The 18,275-nt window shown below is 43.6% G+C and overlaps 1 protein-coding gene across 1 annotated transcript; it reads right to left on the bottom strand.

Moving 5' to 3' along the window:
- Window positions 1-7,581: 7,581 nt before the first annotated feature.
- LOC146197765 (uncharacterized) lies at window positions 7,582-13,845 on the bottom strand. Its single transcript, XM_084596515.1, has 4 exons — window positions 13,706-13,845; window positions 12,593-12,663; window positions 8,698-8,787; window positions 7,582-7,910 (listed from the first exon to the last, which is right to left on the bottom strand). The coding sequence occupies exons 1-4, from the start codon at window positions 13,746-13,748 to the stop codon at window positions 7,800-7,802; spliced, it is 315 nt and encodes a 104-aa protein (XP_084452641.1). The 5' UTR covers window positions 13,749-13,845; the 3' UTR covers window positions 7,582-7,799.
- Between the last annotated feature and the right edge of the window lie 4,430 nt (window positions 13,846-18,275).

The following is an 18,275-nucleotide window of genomic DNA, read 5'->3' as shown; positions in this document are numbered from 1 at the left end:
TGCACTGGACCAGCGGTTTTGCGTCGGTGCGACGCATCGTTTGAGGTGATCGAGCTTTCTTCGTTTCCAAGCCGAGGTTTCGAATGACGCCGAGGTCCATTTCGGACTTCCAGTAGAAGTTTCACGAACACATGAACCCAATCGGTGTGCCAAAACTTGTGAAAGCGAACGTTACTTCCACTCGGAGAAGTCGTGCTGCAACCTCGCGACGCACACGGTTGGCATAGCGAGCACTCAAACCCACACAACACGCCTAAACCCAGAACCTAACGTTGTCAGGAAAAAGAGGCGAAGTCTGAGCGCTGTAGAAGTTCTAGGAAGTATGCTTCTTCCCTTTTCTTTTCTTTTCTTCTTTTTTCAGAAAGGTTACAAAAGAGGCGTCGAGAAGGTGGGGGAGCAATGCTGCGACAACGCATTGGGTGGCAGGACCACGCAAGTACGTTGTACCAACCTTTCGTTTTTTTCTGTTTCCGGCTTTCCGTGTAGTGCCATAGTTCAGGTCATCAAGCCGAAATAAAGGAAGCGAAGCTCGACAGGCTATTCTCAACGATGCGCAGCGCGGAGGCGAGCAATATACGAGAACGCGCCGCGGCGCCCGCTCCTGAAACACTCCACCCACCACTTGGATTGAACACACTTGTCGATTTCTTCGACCTGAAACCGTATTTACATCGTATCTTTAATGACGCCAAGAATAAAAAAAAATTACAGCAGTGGCCGCACAACCAAATTGTACCGGTGGTATGCGACTGCTCAAGACGTTGTTGTGCTCCATCACGAATGTTCACAAAAAAAAAAAAAAAAAAAAAACAAATAAGATTGGAACCATTGCCATTTGGAGTACCCGGCGGAGCGAGGTTAGTCGTCGTTACCGAAAACCTGAACTTGAGCGTCACCGCTCTGTACCAGCGCGCAGCGAGAAGCAGACACCCCCCGTCCTCCTCCGCCGCCGCCGACCGCACGTCACGTGACAGTAGCGAGTGACCACTGGTAGAGATTGTTGAAGAAATGCGTTTGCGTGAGAAAATAATTGATATACTATATTTTTATTTGCTAACTTTAACAGGAACCTATTATTTTATGGGAAATAATTATTAATATCTGCGTTTCCAAACGGCTAAACATGACGTAGGGGAGTACTTCTAATTTTGGCCTACAGGGTCGCATGGTCCCTTCAGGAACACAAAAATGCTGTGATTTCAGAATGGTATTATTAAATGCAGAAGCAATATTTCAACGAGATATTTTGGAATCGGCATGCCTAATGTTTACTGAAGCAAGAAAAATTGCAACTGGGCAGCTACATTTTCGTTTCACGACCCATTTAAGGTATTGTACCACTGTTCAGGAATTAGACACCAAAAACGTATCTTCGAGGTCTATTGTGGAGAGGTGCTCCTGGAAAAACCACGAAACAGTATATTGCCACGCTCCCTTTCTGAAACGATTGCGCGCTACGGTAGGTGCTGCTTATGTGTTTTTAGAGAGAAAAAGAGCGGACGTTTCAAGCCTGCAACGTTTTTTCTTTTTTTTTTTTTGCACTGGTAACTCCTCTCTTCTTGTGATCCTCTGGGAAAGCTAAGACACGTTTTTTTAATTCTTATTACTCTTTACTGTAGCAGTTTTAAAGTTCTTCTCCAGGGTTGGACGAGGGTTGTCCACATACACAGGTTCCGGAATCACCACTAAGGAACCTTCTTTATCAGACTGTATAAGAGACAATTCAGACGACACTAGGAAATCGACGACAGGCTTTAGGCTCCTAGAGTTGCGTAGCCTACCTGAGCAACACTCCACAACTTGGGCCTATTCCTGCGTACATCGTAGTCGCACGTCCTCCGCCGCTAGGCAGGAGATGTTCCTAACCACGGCAAGCTTTTCGATGGGGGATATCGCCGGTTCTGGGCAAAACTTTGGACCACGTTGTAGAAGTTCGCTCACATGCCAGCGGAGGTAAGCATTAGCCAAGACACGGCTTTTTCCTGGTGTGCAGATATTTTTCTTCTTCTGCCTAGACAGCAGTGGAAAAGTAGAAGCCCACAGGAAATCTGTAGCTCTTACCGTGTTTGCCTTCCAGTTGATGAAGTTTCTTTTTTGTTGACGGAAGTCTTACCCGGATGGGCAAATACAACAAGAAGGTAATCTTGGAAAAACCGGGCTTGCCTCCGTCATTCTGACCGCACCATACGGTCAGAATCACGGAGGCAAGCATTATTCTCATTCATAAGAAAGGGGACCCTAAGGACCTTAAAAATTACAGACCAATCAGCTTACTGTCTGTTACGTATAAGGTATTTACTAAGGTAATCGCTAATACAATCAGGACAACCTTAGACTGCAATCAAGCAAATGATCAAGCAGGTTTTCGGAAACGGTACTCTACTATCGATCATATCCATACCATCAGTCAGGTGATAGAAAAATGCTCGGAATATAACCAGCCCTCATCCATAGCATTCATTGATTACGAAAAAGCATTTGACTCAGCAGAAACCTCGGCGGTGATGCAGGCATTGCGAAGTCAGGGGGTAGACGAGCCATACGGGAAAGTGCTGGAAGTTATATATATATATAGTGGCTGCACAACAGCCATACTTCTGCATAATGAAAGTAAGAAAGGTATTAGGCAAGGAGACACGATCTCCGCAGTACCGTTCAAAGCTTGCTTAGAGGAAGTATTCAGAGACTTAGAATGGGATCAGTTAGGGATAAAGGTAGATGGAGAATACCTCAGTAATCTGTGATTTGCTGATGACATTGCCTTGCTAAGCAACTCGGGGGATGAACTGCAAATAATGATTGATGACCTAGGCAGGAAAAGTAGAAAGGTAGGCTTGAAAATCAATATGCAGAAGACTAAGGTAATGTTCAACAGCTTCGGGAAGGAACAGCAGTTTACGTTAGGCAGCGAAGTACTGGAAGTAGTATGCGAATATGTCTACTTAGGACAGGTAGTAACCGCAGATCCGGACCATGAAAAGGAAATAACAAGAAGAATAAGATTGGGATGGAGCGCATTTGGCAAGCACTCGCAGATTATGACTAGCAGCTTACCGGTATCGCTCAAGAGGAAAGTATACAACAGTTACATCTTACCTGTACTCACCTATGGGGCTGAAACGGGGAGGCTAACCAAGAGAGTTCTACTTAAGTTTAGGACAACCCAGAGGGCTATGGAACGAAAAATGGTAGGGGTAACATTAAGAAATAGGAAGCCTGCAGAGTGGGTCAGAGAAATAACTCAAGTTACCCACATTCGTGGAAATTAAGAAGAAGAAATGGACATGGGCAGGACGTGTAGTGCGAAGAGAGGATAACCGATGGTCGCTTAGGGTAACAAACTGGATTCCAAGGGAAGGAAAGCGTAGCAGGGGCGGGAGAAATTTAGGTGGGCGGATGAGATTAAGAAGTTCGCAGGGGTCAAGCGGATGCAGGTAGCACAGAACCGGGTTAAGTGGAGAAATATGGGAGGGGCCTTCGCCCTGCAGTGGGTATAGTCAGGTTGATGATGATGATGATCGTGCGGGTTACCCTCCGTGCATGACAAACCGACAGTTGAAGAAATCTGAACCAGGCTTGCCTATCCGTAGCGATCGTTCCTTGCTTGAACTGCAAGGCCGTAACTCTGGCCTTGAAGACGCACGGCGCCACAATGGATGCCAGACAAGCAGGATTGCAGAAGAAATCCGGAGGAAAAATTGAACCCGATGTACAAGAAACGTGCTGTAGTAGAGCGGTAAGCAGGGCTAAATGGTTAATGTTCATCTTTTCCACGAAGGGGAGTACTGCGCTAAAAAAACACACGGACAAATGAAGAAGTGGTAGACAGGATATGCGCAGACTCGCAAGAGAGTTTTAATGGCTGAAAGAGGATAATATACAGTGAAGAAAAAGAGAACATTATGCCCCGAGGCCATCCAAATGCATATATTAGCGCTTCCGTCACATGTTTGCGTCCAAATACTTCACCTCACAATCTACAAGTGCAACAGTAGGATAACTAATACAACCACGTGCTTTCTCCTTGATAGTATACGCCTCGAAAAGCTCTTGTGTGCGGCGGTCCCTACACCGTAAAGAAATGTGTGCGAAATTACAGGCATTTTTAAAGAACATTTCTGTCCCCGTATAAAGAATATCTGTTCTACTTAATTTACCGAAGTACGTTAAAAAAGAAACAGCAATTTTCTGTTTTCCAGCCGAAACCTCAATTGGAAGGTGAACCATGCGATATGTTTTTGCCATCTGTTCCATTTTCTACCGCAAACTCATTTTTACTTGAATGGTAGGTGAATGCTGAATGGAAAGGGAAATGTTATTACAACCTTCAAGGCGCTGTTCGACGAACGGGTACGTAGCGATTTCGATTCGAAAGAATCTAAATAGTGGCGCCACATTGAGGTCCGTTGTTGGTTTGCTCCCTGCTACAGTGATACCTGTTGGGCATTTTAAACTTGCCTCTTTTCGGTGGCTAGGCAACGACTGTTGCGCGGCCAACTTTATGGGTGCCATCGAGTATTGCCAGCGCCACGAGATGTTTGTGAGATGGAGTTGGCAAGGATTTCGCCTTAGAAATGGCGTTCATTAAAGAAATTGGCCCTTAACGCAATTTCGTTGTTGTCCACACGTCCACATAAACGGCCCATTTTCAGGGGCGCAGAAAACACAACTTTGACCCCATAACGCTGTGCAACATTTAATAAATTAATGTGCCACCTTCTGCTGGTAAGTTATCACAGCCAATTTCTTCCAGTCCCTGTCAGAGTCTAGAGGAAAGGCATTTAAACTACATTTAACCTCTTTAATCAATTTCTCGCAGGCTGCCCCAGTCACAAACCTCGAGTAACCAGCATTGTTCAGTCTAGGTACTTGATTGGCAACGGTCTCCACTACTGCGAGGTCACAATATTTTTGTAAGCAGCACCAATGTTTGAAATAATTTTCTTACTGTTTTTGAAGGCCCTGGAGAAAAACAAGCGTGCTTTCATTAATGTATAGGGCGAAAAAACCAACAAGCGCGGGTGGATTCGAAGCGCAAGCGAATATCCAAGAACTGCAATTCATTTTCTTGAGGCAATTCAACTGTGAAGTCTAGACCTAACCCGCATTCTTAAAAACCTTTTTTCCGTCACCAACGCGGTTCATCAGCCATCCTTTATTAACAAAAAGCAGGTATTCGTCCCGAGGGTAAACGCGCGGACCATACTTCCATCTATAGGCTGTCACAGATGGCCCTATCAACCTTTCACAGAAAGATGTTGCTAAGGACGGGGGCTACTCTGGAAACAATACAGAATCCAGACTCTTGGACGAATTGCTGACCTCGCCAGGAAACGTATGTAGACAACAAATACATCGACAAAAGTAATACATCGACAAAAGTTCCAAAAAAAGCTTTTAAAGAAATACGGCACCGAAGAACAAACTTATGCTCATCATTATGTTCTGTAATACACTCCTTTACAGCAATCATAAGTTCTGGTTAAGGTATTGCATAAAACCAGTCTTCAATATCGATGCTGAATGTATGGCAACCGCCTGGGTTACTATCCTTATTATATAGCACCACTGTTGCGGAACTAGGCACCAAAAAGGGATCTTCGAGGTCTAGTGTAGAGTGATGCTCCTGTATAAACCCCGAAACCATATATCGCCATGTTCCCCTCTCTGAAACGATTGAGCCCAGCGGTAGTTGCTGTTTATGTGTTTTTACCGAGAAAAAGAGGTGAGGTTCCAAGTCTGCAGCGTTTTTTACTCTGGTAACTAGGCGGCTGAGGTTCTGGGCTTCTAGGAAAGCTAAGGCACGTTTTTTAATCTTGTTACTCTTTGCTGTATCACGTTTGAAGTTCTTCTCCGCTGCACGAGCCTTGTCCACATACACAGGTTCTGGAATAATCACAAAGGAACCTTCTTTATCATACTGTAGGAGACACAATTTAGACGACGCTAGGAAGTCCGCGACCGGATTTAGGCTCTTAGAGTTGCGTGGCCTACCTGAGCAACACAGAGTATGAAGATAGGAACCTCAGTCGTTGATGGAAAGCTCAGCTAAAAGCCTTCTTATAAGCACGTAGGAGCGACAAGAGAAGCTAAGTAGTCAAAAATCGATAAATTTATTAGCAGGTTCAGCTGGAGGCTTTCCTGGCTAAAAGCTGCCTAGGCAGCTTCACAGCATTCAGGAAACCCTTAAAAGCAGCAACACGCAAGTGGTGCAGGAACTTTTCAAGTCGGTCATACATATAGTAGTTACATTCAATCAAAACTTCAATACATCTGCACACTGACTAATAAGCTTTAGAACAAAGATGAAAGCAGTTAAAATGCGCGCTAATTTAAGAGAAAATGTTTAAAACCAAGCAATAATTCAACAACCTACAAGCGGAGGCATAAAATCACATTTCAACAAAATATTTGCGCAGCTCAGCTTTTGTGTACCCTGTTGTATATTTATAAGTGTTTAGAACATGTAGCAGCTGTTATAACATCTGTGGTTTATAATCAGTACGAAAACGTGGTATATTCCATGTATTAGTACTTCTCGTGTGCATGTTAGCACGACGCCAATGACGTCAATCACTGAATAGCTCCGTAGGCAAACCACCATTCCTGGATTTCCCCGCTGAAGGGAACAGAATGAAACTTCCTTTTGCAGTCAGGTTCATATATATCAAGGTTAGCCGCATTTTTTCCTCTGACGTTTGTTTTCTTGTAAGGAAATAGTGTTTTTGCGTGCTTCAATATCTATACACAGAAGTAGCTTGAAGGACACCAGAAATTTCGCGTTTCATGTCGGGACTTAATTACAGGTCAAAAACTATAATTGACCAAGGCAGAAGCAACTAGTCTGTTCTTGAACGCCGTCTTCCAGCAATATTTCTATAGCTGTGGCCTGTATTTACCTTGAGCTCTAATGCTTGCACTGTCGCCTTGGCTTCAGTTATGCACTGCTCCGCTTCATGAAAACCACGGGCCTGATCGATAGGTTGTGATTTTGCTGTGATGTGACGTGATATGGCTGTGATGTGACTATACTGACCTCACGCATCACTCTCTTTCATCCCTTTTATATCCACTCAGCTCCTTCCCCCCGTGCAGAGTAGCAAACTGGTTTATTTTATAACGGTTAACCTCCCTGCCTTTCCTCCTTCTATCTTGCTCCTTCCTTGGCTTCAGTTCCGCATGCATGATTTTGACACGTAAGTTGTATTGAGGACAATTCGTAATCTTCGGGAGCTATAAAGCTAAATATAAATTGTTTGAGCATATGCCTAAATCCAACGCTCACCGTAAAAGGCCGCAGACGTATTTCGATGAGAGTCATTAACTTTGCGTTAAAAATGATAACAGGACAATTAAAACTGCCTAATATTGTCAATATTACAATGTTAGTAGAAAAAGTGTTGACGCAGCAACATCGGAACCGTTTACTTTCACGGAAACATATTTCCAATCATGCTAACGTGGCAAATGTTTGATTGATTCAACTATTCCGTTATAGAACATTGTGTTTTTCTGCATAAGCTCGCTATTTTTGCAAACTCTCTTCGAAATACAGAACGCAAGTATTGACAACATCGTTTATTCAGAATGTTTCGCACAAAAATATGTTCTGAGGGTAGTCGTCATAATGTCAATGCATTACACCAAAAATCCTGCTTGTCAAACTACGCAGATGACACCTGCGACTTTTTAAGCTTAATTTTTATGCTCGCCTTCGTAAAACACGCCACTTTGAAGCGACAAATCCCCAGCTCGTTCGTTCATCACTTAATATTATAATCATCATAATCGCCAGAAGCCTATTCAGGGCGTTCGCTGATGCCACCTTCCTCGCCTTTGGCCACGACTCCCTTCTTGGGCTTCAGCCTGCGGCACCTACCACGAATGCATACACCTTCGTGCAAAAGTGACTGAAAAAAAAAATACAAATAAGAATTAGGATCTTTGATGATTTCCCTAGCTTTGCTAAAAAGCTGATAAATATGTCTTGATCTTTGTTATCTTTGTTTTTGGCAAACATGTGACCACTTCGTTTTTAAAAACAATGCTAAATAACGTAAGAAATTGTGCTTCAAGATTTTTCTAGCGAAACTGAAACGACGGCATCGGCAGTAGTACTTCTCTTATGCACAACAAAGTACATCTTTAACAGTGCTGGCTAGAATGTACTGTCACAGTACTGACTTTTGGATTCTACTTCACAACATGTGCTCAACAATACAGCGCCACGCACGAAGAGGAGAACAGAAGAAGATGAGACACAGGAGAGCAGACTTTCTGCTATTGAATGTTATTGAGAATTAGCGCTTGTTTGTCCCCTTTCTTTTTCTCTTCATGTCTTGACTTGCACTGCACAGTGCATCAAGGTAAAAGGATATGGAGTTCCGCCTCCCGAAGCAGCGCGTGTTCTGCTGTGATGCCGTAGTACAGGAGCTCGCGCACACATTTTGAGCCTCTTGGGTTACATAGCAAGCACTGCCACAGCCCAGCACGAGGCGCGTTTACATTTGTTCGTCTTTTCGACCCCACCACGTTAAGCTCAGGAGGAGGATTCTAAAGCCACTGAACCGCCAAAGCTGTTCCTGACATGCTAAAGGAGAATGCCCCTCCCTAACTTTGACTATCGATAATAAACAGCTGTGTTATCATGCGGAGTAACAGGAATGCAGTCACTCTTTTCCATGAAGGCGTGCTTACTCGACACGGTGTGCCGTCTTCTTCCAGTCCCATTCTCAAGTTGCCTTCCGGAAGGTGGCACAAGTAGACACAATGTCTGCGCACCTTGTCCTGTGAGAGTGCGCGCGCAGATAAAAAGGTTTACTATGAGGTTGGAGCGGTGAAGAACACTGTACGCTGAGAACGCTGTACGCTGCACTCTAAGTGTAGAAAGGTGGGCTAGCTGGTTTCAAATACAGTTGTGAGACATTCTCCCAGAGCACAAAACACACACATGGACGAAGGTAGAGAAAAAACACGAACGCCGGACTTCAACTGAGGTTTATTAGGAAAGCAGGCTTTATGCGTATAAAGCCGCCGGACATAAGCGCATTCAGCGACCAGAGACAATATCAAAAATCAAACACATACATCAGGCACGAGTACCATGCCACTTACGTTCACCACATCTTCTCATCGCCTACTGTGGCAAACGGTACACACAGACAGACGGGACGCTGCATTAACAAACGCTTGCTCGAGCATTGCAGAACAGCTCATTTGTTAACTAGTGGAGGCCATCTAGCTGGACACATTGGCCGTTGCTCGCACAATGCATCATTTTAGGCGTTTTTGAAAAGGACACTTCTGCTGTGCAAGTTAAGACTCAAAAGTGCTATGATGTTTTTGAAGCTTTGAGTATCTTTAAAGCAAAACAGAACTGCATCAGCGGCCCTTCTCTGGCAGTAGGGGAAAAAGTGATATTAAAGGAAACGCATTCGGTCAGCCAGGTAGACGATGCGAATGTGCGTCAATGTGGTGAAAGTGAGTGGCAGGGTAGTCATGCCTGCTGTGTGTCTTTTATTTTTTACATTGTTATCTAGTTGCGGAATAATTTTGTGCCCTTGCTCCCCCTTTGTACATGAAAAGCCTACTTGAGGCTGCTTGAACCTCAGTTGAAGTCCGGCGTTGGTGCTTCTTCTCTACCTTCGGCTGTGCGAGTTTTTGATGTGCTGAAATAATTTATCACAATTATACTGTTCGTTGCATATTAATGGCTCTCATTTTCTGCATCTCTGAGACTAGTGTATATTCACGAGTCAGAAATGCTTCCGTGACTTATGCAGTGCGAGGCCCAAGAATGACTAAAACACCCATACATCGAAAATCAATAGATGTGTGTTTTCTTCGTGTGTGACCGTCGCGGCGACATTGCTGCCCAAGAATTAGGGCGCGGCAGCTTAAACTGGGTTGTGGTGCAAGCTGCTGCTCACTCAAACTTTTTTTTTTTTGGCGCGCATCGCAATCTCGTCGAACAGCAATCGCTCATTTATATTTTTGCGACATGGGGAGTTGTTGTAATGTCTGCCTCCTTAAGCAGGCAAGCCCTATTGGCACGTTGCCCCGAGACCGCCGCAAAAAACAAATAATCCACCGCAAAACTTCACAAAGCATGCCTTCCTCATGCACGCACAAAAAATAAGACTATTCACCATCCTCCCCCTCTTCTTTTCCCCTTGTGCCGAAGTAAGCCGACGTTCAGGGGCTACGCATTTAAATCTTATAAGCGAGACTTTCTGGCTGAGTTGGACACGAGGAGACACATTATCCAATCAAGGAGATACCACAAGCTGATAATTTTGTTTTCTTTATGTAATGAGGAAGGCGCTGACGGCTGATTTCCGTGCCGTTGTGACTTATTAGACTGCACTACATAATTGCTTCGTTGAGAACCCTTCCCGGTGGTTCTCTCCTTTGGCTACGTCTTTCGCCTTGTCATTTCTTTATGGCGACGTCGTTGCGTCCGATTATAATGCTGCGCATTCGGCTTATAATTTGGTCCGTGAAATTGCACTATCAATAAAAGCAAAAACGGCTAATATTCAGAAATTTAACAGATAGGGGCCAAAATTTCCTTGCATACTTTTTTGTTTAGTAACAAACGTCAATGAAGTTGGGTTTGATACCAATATATTTGTAGAAGGTTAAAAGCAGTGCGCTCTTTTACTGTCACTTTGTACCTACACTAAGGCTTTTTCATAGGAGGTACGTAGCAAATTTTAAGATGCAAAGTAACAGACAACCAATGAGCCTCATACGACTGTGTATGCGTCAGCCTCGAAGTCAGCCTTCTTTTTGCATCTCCAGTACATGACTTTAGGTAATAGACGACTCATTTATGTCTTTTAATTTATTTTCATCAGTCTTCTGCTATCGATGGGCTTCCAGATGTACCAGGGCGAAAAGTAGGTAGGAGTTCTAATGATATTGAATGGATAGGGAATCTAGTTCTTTTAGGAGTGGAGGTTGGTATGTAGACTGTGAGTGGACACCGTTAGGTGCGAGGTGCACCTTCCGTCCTGCATGATGTCCGGAAAGGGAGGCCAACACCAGACACTTTTTGCGCTATTGAGCATTCAATCCAAACGCGTTAAAAAAATGAGAATGGAACGAATGAATAGTTCCAACCGTGATCCTAGCCCCTATGTAAGAGCGCATGCGGATATAGTAGGCTGCTTGAATATTACAAATTTTTTTCATATTCCCAGCAAAGAGCACATCATTTGCAAGAGTCGTAATAAGCGTCCCTGCGCAGTGTACTGAACACTGCAAGCAAACAATAACCACTGTGTTTATTGGAATCTGACGATAAGAACGTATATAGACTGTGTGAATGCCACACAGAGCAGATTAGACGTCTTTTAAAAGCTTATGCTTACTAAGGAACCGTCAAACCAAAAAAAAAAAATACTTATTTTAGTTTTCTTTGCGAAGAAACGGAGCGTGACAAGGAAAAAGCAGTGATTACGACCGCTTGACAAGCCTCGTCCCACCTACAAAAAGGCAATTTTGTAGTGACTGCAAGGGCGAAATAAGTGTTTACCTGGGGTGGCACCCGGAAGAGATAAAGGTAATACACACACACGTGCACACTCAACATCATCTGAATACATGTGATATTTAGGCATGGAAAATAAAAAAAAAACAGAGTTAATACTTATCCTGTACAATTTTACATACATTTTCACATCTAGAATTGAGGCCAGAAATGCCTTCTGAACAGCAGCTCCAGACATACTCTGCAACAGGTCATAAAATGTTGCGTATTTGGAGAGCATATATGTTAGTGTGGCAAAACCATAATTTGTTCCTCATCGCGGTAAGGAGTTCTTTTTCATGTAGTATATGGTCTCGTGTAACTACCACTATGCTAGGAAAAAATGTTATTCTCGGCTGTTTCTTCATTGGAGGATGCAAACCTGTAGCCGAACATTTTGTTTGTGCGTATTATTTTCTATTACAGGCACATTGGGCGTGTCAGTGGGTCATACAGCACGTTAGAATTAAAGAGAAGTACTCTTTCCTGCAAAATTAGGAGCTTCTGGATGTTATATGCTGTTGTGTTTTCCCAAACATGGAAGAAATATGAGGCGTCGGAGTAAAAGAGTGCATACAAATGATAAGCTTTGTTTTGGCAGAAAGAATATACTTATTCCGTGAAATAATCCCAAAATATCTAGAAAGAGCTGTGTAAAGTTTGCTGACGTGGGCATCCCAGCACACAGTGGCGGAAAACACGACAGTAAGTGAAATAGATGTTTCTACGTACTCAATGAGAGCGTAGTGGCGCATTGATTATGTGTTGCCCCTTTGGATAGAATAATAAAGCCTTGGTTTTTATTTTTTATTTTTAACGACTTTAGTGACGACCAGTCTGATAAGGATGTCAAGCCTATCAGAATATACACGCCTAAAGAAGCTATTGTTGACACTAAATGTATTAGGACATGATAAGTCCCCACATACTCATTATTTAATCTCATGCATGAATGTTATCTCTATAACATGTGCTGAACTGACACTAGCAAATGAAGTGTTCGAACATGCTGAGTGAGTCGAGCTGAGAAACTAGACAGCTTGCGACTCTTCAACTCACCACTTTTGTCCGCATCCTGTGGCACGCCGGGTCTGTCGTGATCATGGCATTTGCGAGCTCAGCGAACGCCGCTTTGTCAAGCAAAAAAAAAAACGAAAATGAATGAAGGAAGGAAGAAAGAGGCATTTCTGTTAACTTTGAGGGTTTTTTTTTTATTTTTACTGCGGCAATGTGATGAGTATCTTGTTTGGCATAGCTGTTATTAGGCGGCATGATTGGTACAGGCTGCATGGAAATAGAATGCTTTATTTTCATCTTTCTCACGTTCACGTCCCTTCTGCTGCTGATGGGCTCGTCTTTTGCCATTACGGAGAACCTTTTTGCAGTCCTGAAGTTTTTTTTTTTTCTCATTTTTTTTTTATGAAGCATGTACTGTCTAGTGCAGCCCAGCTGGAGCTGCTTTATGCTTCTTATGAATTATACGCAACAAAACGCTTCATTTGTCTATGCATAACATCTCTCAACATCATTACTGAGTGATACGCCGCAGCCAAGCAGACGGAATTTTACGTCCCTTAGATTAACAAACCCACTTATTATACTAAATAGGATAGATTTCCATATTCAAGCAGCGACGCCATCTTTGCTCCCTTTACGCGGATAAGAGAACGGGTCCCGTGTTATCACTCATTCAATGCAACAACAACAAAAAAAGTGGGCAGGCACAGAAGCATAGGAAAACACATGGAAAAGCTAGGTGCCCTCTTTTACCAGACTTACTTGTAAACTTCTGAGTAAAAGCAATCTAACAAAGATAAATTTATGGACTTCAGCAACCAGGTGAGCCACAAAAGTATGCCCCCGAGACAGGCTCGGGAAGGATTCTCACGTGGGAGTACAATAAATGAAGCCCTTTGAAAGTAAATCTTAAAGCGGTCAACTAAAGACAAAATTCCACTGTTCAGCTAAGCTGACAGTGCAAATTTGACTTCAATGTGAACGATACTTCTCGCGTCAAATTACAAGCGTGCCCGAAATTCCGTCCTGCTGCTTTGAATCCTATACTTCCCTTAATGTCAGGAACTTCTTCAGCGGCCAATTAGGAGCAAAAGACAGAAACGGATCTCCTTGCTCTGGTATAAAACACGCTTGTAGTGCAGAGCAGCAGCTTACCCAAAACCACGATCGCAATCAAAAATGCCACCGACGACTTCATGTTGCTTATCCGTGTATATTTACAAAAGTTCCTTTCACGACCACTGCTTTCAGTTTACCACAAGAAGCTATACCACGCGTGGTGTAGTTCCGCACGGGCGCGCGCGTAGAATATGACTGACTAACCTGCCTCCAGCGCAGGCTGTTTCAACCCCCTGCGCCCTCGTAAACATTGACGTCTATGCCAAGAAATATGCCAAGTAAAAGCACGCACAAGGCGGCCGGGAAGGACGGGTTTTTCTAAGAGGCACAGCGCCAACATCAACGGCTGGGAGTTTTCGACTGACCTTGATCAGGGGAAGGGGTTGAGTTATTTCTTTCTAAGGTCTCTCTGGAACTGTGCGTCAGCAATAATGCGTCACTAAAGAGAAAATCCAGCTGAAAAAAAAGCACGTAGGACGTGACTCCGTGGGAAAAATGAATGCTTTTTGCTAGGCCGGTCTTAATTATTGGCAGAACGACATGAACGACGATTGCATGAAACGTGACTGAGCACAGAAGAAAGTGATTTAATTAAAAGAAAGGTGGAGAGGTCGGCCGAAGGTAGAGACGCTGGCCTGCTACTCGATCCGCACTATGGAAGGGAGAAAATGTCACTTAAGGAGAGTCAGGGGGCAACCATACGATAATAGCACCATGAAATTATTTCTGGTGGCCCAAGTCACTGAGCGAACCTCGCACGCACTTGGCGACACTAGTTCCGCAACATACACCAGTTGTCACTGTATACACAGTAGCACAGTTGCAGAGAAGAGCTTTGCACTTTCGTTTGCAGGCACATACGTGTGGAGGTATTTGGTTGGTGATTGGTTCTTGGTAGTTGGTTACTTAAGTAAAACAATATCGACGGGCACATTAAAGTGCGCTTACTTGTGAGAATTCGAAAGAATTATGCGCATTTGTAGATATAGTAGTAATACTACGGTGCATATTGAGTCAATGATGAGTCATGAATATGCAATTATTCTTAGAAAACAGCAGACCTTACATAATGTTTTCTAATATGCTGACACGTCTCGTGTGAACATAGTACTCTTTGTAATGAGTGCGTAACGTTTCTACAAACTCTACAACTTGCAATGCGTTAGTCCGGAGTGGAAAGTCATAGGCTATGTTGCATACTGAGTCAAGAGTCATTACTATGCGTAGTGTTTGCACAATTTCATGCATACATTATGTTATTTTGTAAAGAACTGGCTCATGCTTTGTTGTAAAATCACTGTGAGTCGTGGCTATACCTAATGTTTTGCACAAATATCACACCTTAGAGTAGGTTATTTTGTAAATTAATGTCCTGCATCGTTGTGACGGGGCTATGACTCTGAGTCATGACTGCATAATGTTTATACGAACTCTACACCTGTACGTTAGTCTTGTGGGAGTTCTACGACACTCGAGCTCTGCTCTCAGAGCCAAACGCCGCGCCGCTAGCTCGGGCCATAGCCATGGCGGGGAGGAACGGTGCACCGAGGCATAGTCAGCAGGTTAAGCTGTTTACTGGGAGTTCCCAATGTTATTCCTCGGTCGTTGCAGCATCCGCGCGCTGCGACGTCGCGGCATCGTCTCTCCGCTGCCGTAGTTGTCCGTCGAGATGAAAGGGTATGGGAAAAGAGTGGCCGCCCGGTGCGCTACGCCAGACCTTCTCATTCCCTCCATTTCCGCAGTAGATCCCAGGGATGGAGGCCAGCTGAGGGAGGTTGTTCGCCGCGTAGTGTGGGCGAGAAGAATGTGAAATCCGAAATCTATAAAGTGCTGAGTCATGCTGCGTTCCACGATGACTGTATTATGAATCTGACTGACTGTACGCAATGTCTGTACAAACTCCACACATAATTAAATTACGTTGTTTTGTAAAGTACTGACTCATTATTCGTTGCGAAACGACTGAGTCATAACTATGATTCAGTCTAGGCTATGCATAACGTTTGTACAAAATCTACATCTTACATTATACTGTAAAGCGCTCAAATGCTACATTGCATAATGACTGTGAGCTATGCCTAAGCCATTAATTTTCAGCCATTTATGATCATTCATGACTATTTGTGTAATCTCACATGCGCTGCGATATCTTACATCGGCTTATTGCTTTCATTTGAATTTCGTGCATGGGATAGGTAACAGGAATATATTCGGCTTTTGTGATAAGGTTACAGAAATTTTTTCGGCTGTGATTATCCTTTTTTTTTTTTTTCAGCTGCATCCTAAGCTCGCCCACTCAAGCAGCACAATGTCATTGATAACATCTCCGTGGTTAGTAGGCTAGGCGTTGTGAACTTAAACGGTCCAAGATCCGCTCGGTCTAGATGTTCTCTATAAGACTACGGCCCATATGGATGTTACATAACCTGGTAAATAAATCGAGTCAATTATCAACGCAGGGCGGCAGAGTGTAATAACTTTGAAGCGAAAAAGCCTGTAATACATAAGATTCTGAATAGCATTGATATTCTTCGCGCAATTACTCTTTTAACGTCAACGAGCTGCAAACTTGCTTGCATAGACGTCCTGTTTTCCTCATTATTTTGTCGAAATCGAAGATCCGTATAATGTATCCACTAATAATAATTTTGCATGATATTCTATGCAGTCCATCATTTTCTATTTTTATTCCTTCCTCAATGGCTAAAATGACGCTGCATCCAGGCTCTGGTTGCCCTTCAGCCAACAGTGAAGATTGAACGATGGAATGGTGTATGAAATGGAATACACTTTAGAGTCGTTAAACATACTTCCCTTGCTTTCGGCCAGATCATTGTATCCAAGTGAATCACTGACTCGACATAGAGAGCGACTAGAGTGCCGACGGTGCAAGCAGCAAGCCTCGTAGGCTCGCCGCTGAGTGGAGCCCGACCGGCTGCACGGTTTCACTGCGGTCTCTATTGAAACGTGTTTTCATCCAAGGAGTTCGAGGTGAGACTGGGAGTGCAAAGAAGCGGATGACGTTAAGGGTCGTGCTGCACCGAGTAGCGGTAGGCCTAAAGTTCTCGAATTGCTCATCCATGGCGAGTTCGGCTAAGGATACGCGGCACCTTCGTGTCAGCCCTAAACGGTTTCCAAGTGCGACTGAGAATGAAATGACACCTGCGCGAGTCGCTCACTTGAGGGGACGTTGTGAACGGTGTGTTGGCTTTTGCTTTGCTCTGACTCGACGTCGTTGTGTGCGCACTGGTACAAGTTGTTGCGCCTGCTTTGTCGCGCGCCTGACCTGCGGAATATTTCTGCCTTGATATGGCAGCCCTGAAGGATACGCTTGAAACCATATCTTGTGCCTTTCTGGGCGGAAAATGTCATCACGTTTTTGCATTTGTCTGTTTGGGCGGAAAATCTCATTTTATTTTTTATCGTTTTGCGTCTTAATCATGTTGATCCCGCAGTCAAAAGCGCTTGAGGGTGCTACAGAACAAAGGGGGGCATTAGAGCAGGTGTACTGTTTTAAGCGCTCGTTGCTTTTGTCATTTGCATGATTATACGCCTGCATTCGAACGGCACATCGTTAGTGTATTGCCAGCCAGTTAAGTACCAGCATTAAATTTTGCGGAGCGCCGCTCGCGCGCTCTGTGCTAGTCTTCTCATATGTCTGCATTGATGCTTGCTGTTGCAGTGGAGATAGCTTTTGGCAGATTTATTCGATTAAGCAACTGAGGAGTAATTATCATTTTCGTTTCCGTGTATACATGCAATATCTGCAGCCATTCGCAACCTTCTCGCCTGATCGCCTAACTGGGTGGGCGTAATGCTAGCACGTATTGTTTTGAAGTGATCACTTTTTTTTATAATGTGCAGTCCCCGGGGGAAAATGTTTCTGTATGCGTTACCTGAACTGCTTTTTGTCTCGCCAGATGTTTCTGAAGCGTGTTTTTGCGGCTTTTATACAAAAACAGCCTTGCACAAGAGACAAGAGAGGTAAGAAATTAAATTAGGTTTTTATTCACCATAGCTTGAAGTTGACTGTTTCCTGTGGAAAATTGCTTTCGTGATTTACACATTACTGTCAGGAATGAAAATTATCAATGACTTGTTTTCTGTCAAACATAATTGCATTTTTATGGCCCTGCCCCTTCTTCACGTTCGTCCCTTTTCCATGTTGACTCATTGTGTTTGGGCATTAGGCGTTATTTTTTTTTTCTGAAATGCAAGTCCACAGTCCCGAGCATAGCATTGGAAAACGCGTTTTATCTATCAAACTGTTGTTGCGCCTTAGCGAACGAAAATTAGGACGCACTTCGTATACATTTGTTACCTCATGCCACTTGTGCCTTTGCAAGTGAAACTAAACAACCGTCGTATTTTCTATGTGGAATGTACAAGAAAGTTAAGTATGCCGAAGCGTGATGCCTAAAATTTTCGCCACAACTTTGTGTTTGCGTGTGCTTTCAGTATCTTTTTTTTTTTCACTTTCTGCATTCTACTTATTTTAATCTTTTGTTATTAATGTTGTTTGGAATGGAAGGCAAATGTGTCTTTCTGGGTCCAGAAACTTCGTGCTGAACCTGTCCTTATTCTTTGTAATAATTTTTGTTTGCCA

This window comes from Amblyomma maculatum, chromosome 3, assembly GCF_055883805.1.
Source record: "Amblyomma maculatum isolate TAMU_Amacu chromosome 3, ASM5588380v1, whole genome shotgun sequence".
NCBI classification, from domain to species: domain Eukaryota; kingdom Metazoa; phylum Arthropoda; class Arachnida; order Ixodida; family Ixodidae; genus Amblyomma; species Amblyomma maculatum.
The sequence above is the reverse complement of the archived record's forward strand: the minus strand, read 5'-3'. Positions and strand labels throughout refer to the sequence as shown.

Excerpts from the sequence above, each read along its gene's own strand:
- LOC146197765 (XM_084596515.1), bottom strand. The coding sequence starts at position 13,748 with ATGAAGTCGTCGGTGGCATTTTTGATTGCGATCGTGGTTTTGG. Across the intron at positions 8,788-12,592 it reads ACAGGATGCGGACAAAAGTG|GACAAGGTGCGCAGACATTG; the intron begins GTGAGTTGAAGA and ends GCACTCTCACAG. Across the intron at positions 7,911-8,697 it reads AAGACGGCACACCGTGTCGA|TCACTTTTGCACGAAGGTGT; the intron begins GTAAGCACGCCT and ends TTTTTTTTTCAG.